Raw genomic sequence first — 3,668 nt, 5'->3', positions numbered from 1 at the left:
TTCTATTTTTATTTTTAATCCGCAAATCTTAACCTTTAAGAAAAATTCAAAGATCATTGACTCCTTCGTGGAAGAAAGGAACAAGTAAAGAGAACTAATTTAAAATTCTAGCAAAATCAAATGACAGTTGGTAAGTGGTATTTCTAGAACTGTATATAAAAAACCCCTCGTAACACTCACTTAAATGACTGCTTTAGCCAAATATTTACGGGCTATGGCGGATGGAAATGGTTCAACTTCAAGCATTGTTGAGAATTTTGGAGCTTTCTTCAATGGCTGGCTGGTCCGTCAGGAAAGATTCCTTGAACAACTGGTTCAAGCACTGAGATCCCAAGATGAAGAGGAAATTGAGCGGCGTGGGGATTTGATTCAAGAAGTGCTGTCCCACTACGACCAGTACTCAGCAGAGAAATTCAAGGCAGCGAGGGAACAAGTGCTCCTCTTCTACTCTCCCCCATGGTTAACATCTTTCGAGAAAGCTCAACTCTGGGTTGGTGGGTTCAAGCCATTCATACTGTTCAAAATACTGACCAACTCAGTAACAGAGTTGACCCCAGAACAGGAACAAGCCATCGAGCGAGTTAAATGCGAGACAAGAAAGGAAGAACGAGAGTTGACGCAGGCATCGGCTGCGATTCAAGAGAGCTTGGCAGCCCTTCCGCTGTTGAACCTAGTTAGGTGCTGTGGGAGAGCGGTTGATGGCGAGGAATTGGAACTTGAGTCGGCAATGAGGAAGCTGAAGGAGGATATGCTAAGGGCACTGGAGAGCGCCGATAAACTACGAGGATCGACTGTTAGGAAGTTGCTTCAGACACTGAGTCCAGTCCAGACAGTGAAGTTCCTAGCTGCCTCGGCCGAGTTTCAGCTTGCTGTAAGGAAATGGGGTTTGCAGAAAGACCAAGGGAGAGCAGCAACGTGATTGGGATGATAATAAAAGGCTGGGAATGTCCTGGAATTTTTTTTTTCAATCATTTTTCAGTATAGTATTTCGTGCTATAGCAGAAATCGAGTCTGCCATCAATTACTTTTGTCAGTAGTACTTCTGTCAGTAATCGAAGTGATAAATGTTTAGTTGAATAAGTGTGATCAATTCTGGGATTTGCAAGTTTTGATCACTTTGTAATTTGATATTTGATGACAAATATTTCTGCTTGTCTCAATTCATATCAACTTAGCCAACAATTTATTACAAACTTTCATAAAGGGAAACTGAAGCAAATGGTATGTTTCGAGAAGCTCTAGGCCCATGTCCTCCACAGTGATTCTAATGGGCTCGAAAGAAGCGTAAAAGGAGCTATGGCCTATCTGCTAGTTGGTGGGTTAATCTCAGCTACGCTCGGATCAAATTAATTCAGCCCAAATATTTTGGGTTTCAAGATTTAAGCCCGGATGGATCTCCCAATCTTATTTATTCTTTTTCTTCAAGAGTTTAAATCAATCAAAACTTAAATAAATTATACAGATTGAAAATTAAAATATATATGAACATGATCCCACATAGTAAAACCTAAATTTTACAATAATTTATACATATGATAAAACTCCAATCTTTACTAACACAGTTAAAATTTCAGTGCCAAGCTTGATCCTTGTTAATATTTAGGAAGAAGAAAAACTCACAGAAGATAATTTCAAAAGTGATCATAATTATACGAGTAGGTAGTTCTGAAGCACCCAAAAGTTCATAGATTTCTGCTTACTTGTAGGGGGGATCATGGTCCCAATTCTGAAATTAGAATAATGGATCAGAGAGATTCATGATCTTAGAATTGAATTTAAGATCAATAAATTAAGGTTTGATGAGTCTAAACATCCATATGAGATTTTAAAATTTTCAAATATAAACAACTAAATCAGTATTACGGTTTAATAGAGTCAAAAATCACTTTTAAAAATATTTTTAAGATAATGAAAGTCATTTCTATTTTCTGAAATCAATCGAAAAATTTTATAATTTAAAAAAAAATTGGGTTGTATAGTAATAACATAATTTGAAATTATATTTTATAATACTCAAGGTTTTATCACACTAGAATGCATCTTCATAAATTCCAACTTAAAATATCATACAACTTGACATAATCTGAATTTTGATTAAATAGCATTTCAACTTTTAACATAATTCCTTGAGGAAAAAATTAAATAGCATTTCAACTTTAACATAATTCCTTGAGGAAAAAATTAACATATTTCTTATTTATATGTTTATATAAAATCATATCGCTTTTCACCTTGATAAGCAATATTAAATACACTCAACAATTTTAATAAATTTAAAATTAATGTTATTTTTAACTAAATAAAATATAATTACATAGAAATAATTAAATTTTGAAATTAAAAAGTTCCATGATAATTTGGTTTATTTGAAATTATTTTATATAAAAAATACTTTGTTTTACTTGATTAATTTGTAGTTTCCAGGTCATTTTCGAAAACATGTTGAAAGATTGAATGTTGACGAAACAATAGTGGACTATAAGAAAATAAATGGAATCGTTAAGCCTAGATAGTGACAATTAATATTACTATACATTTATTGTAACAAGTTGTACTTGTACCTTTACACCATTTTCTTGGTCAAATCTAACATAATCGATGTACAAATTTCTTCATCATGTATTCTAATAAAATGGATCTAACCCATAGATAATGATGTTTTAAGAGATAAAGATCACTAAAATTAAAGGGTGAATAATGGTGGATTAATAATAATTCATAAATGACTATATCAACTAAACTTCAACCTTCAAAATTATCATGATTAATATTTCATTTTTATGAGGCATGCAACTAGATTTTGAGATATAATTACTATCTGGATAGTTATACTTTTTTCGATGCGGAATTCTGGGATATACTGGATGGGATCCTCATTCTGTTAAATAAAAGTTATAAACGGGCCACAGTTCAGATTAATAATTCAAATGTGACTAAAGTCTTGATCGTAGAATATTCCAATATCACAGTACTTAGATGAGCTCAAAAGATTATGTATTTTGAAGGACAGTGGCAGGTTAGATATGTGCCCAAAGAGAGAAATCTAATTGTTGACCATTTGCCTAAACTCTATTTAGCCTGGAAGTCAAGCTTACAAATTTTCAATGTGCCACCTAATGAAGTGTTGGGAGTTTTTTAACATGATAAAGCTTGTGATACTTTTAAACAATTGATTTGATATAATTATTTTATTTTCTACCAAAAAATATATTTCATTTTTATCTTCATTTGAACATTAATGACTTTTTAATTTGATTTTCTCCAAAATAATTATAATTTATAAAAAAAAAAGAACGGTTGAAACTTAGACTTTATAAATGGGCATAGCAACAACAATGAAGTTGTTTTCTAAAGCACTAGAAAGATTAAAGCAGCTTTAAATAAATGCTAAAGAAAGGGGGAGAAATATAAAAGATAGGCCAAAGTAAAAAGTGAAAGTTGGGAAAGGTTCTTATCCAGAAAATACAAAGAAAAAGGAAGTCGGGAAAGTGGAGGGATGAATGGGGTGGTCAAAGTTGTAAAAATCAAGTGGGTTGGTGAGTAGGAAAAATAATTTGATAAACAAATAAGATCTAAGCAACAAGTGATGGGTTATAAGTTTATGACACAACATGCACTTCAATTATTGTCTATATTTTATAATTTTATACATACATCAATAATAAATG

The 3,668-nt window shown here is 32.2% G+C and overlaps 1 protein-coding gene across 1 annotated transcript; it reads left to right on the top strand.

Moving 5' to 3' along the window:
- Positions 1-214: 214 nt before the first annotated feature.
- On the top strand, positions 215-919 carry LOC108452163 (protein ZW2-like). Its single transcript, XM_017749922.2, has one exon. The coding sequence runs from the start codon at positions 215-217 to the stop codon at positions 917-919; it is 705 nt and encodes a 234-aa protein (XP_017605411.2).
- Positions 920-3,668: the final 2,749 nt, after the last annotated feature.

This window comes from Gossypium arboreum, chromosome 5, assembly GCF_025698485.1.
Source record: "Gossypium arboreum isolate Shixiya-1 chromosome 5, ASM2569848v2, whole genome shotgun sequence".
Lineage (NCBI taxonomy): Eukaryota > Viridiplantae > Streptophyta > Magnoliopsida > Malvales > Malvaceae > Gossypium > Gossypium arboreum.
Note: the sequence above shows the minus strand (reverse complement) of the source record. Positions and strands in the feature narration are given on the sequence as shown.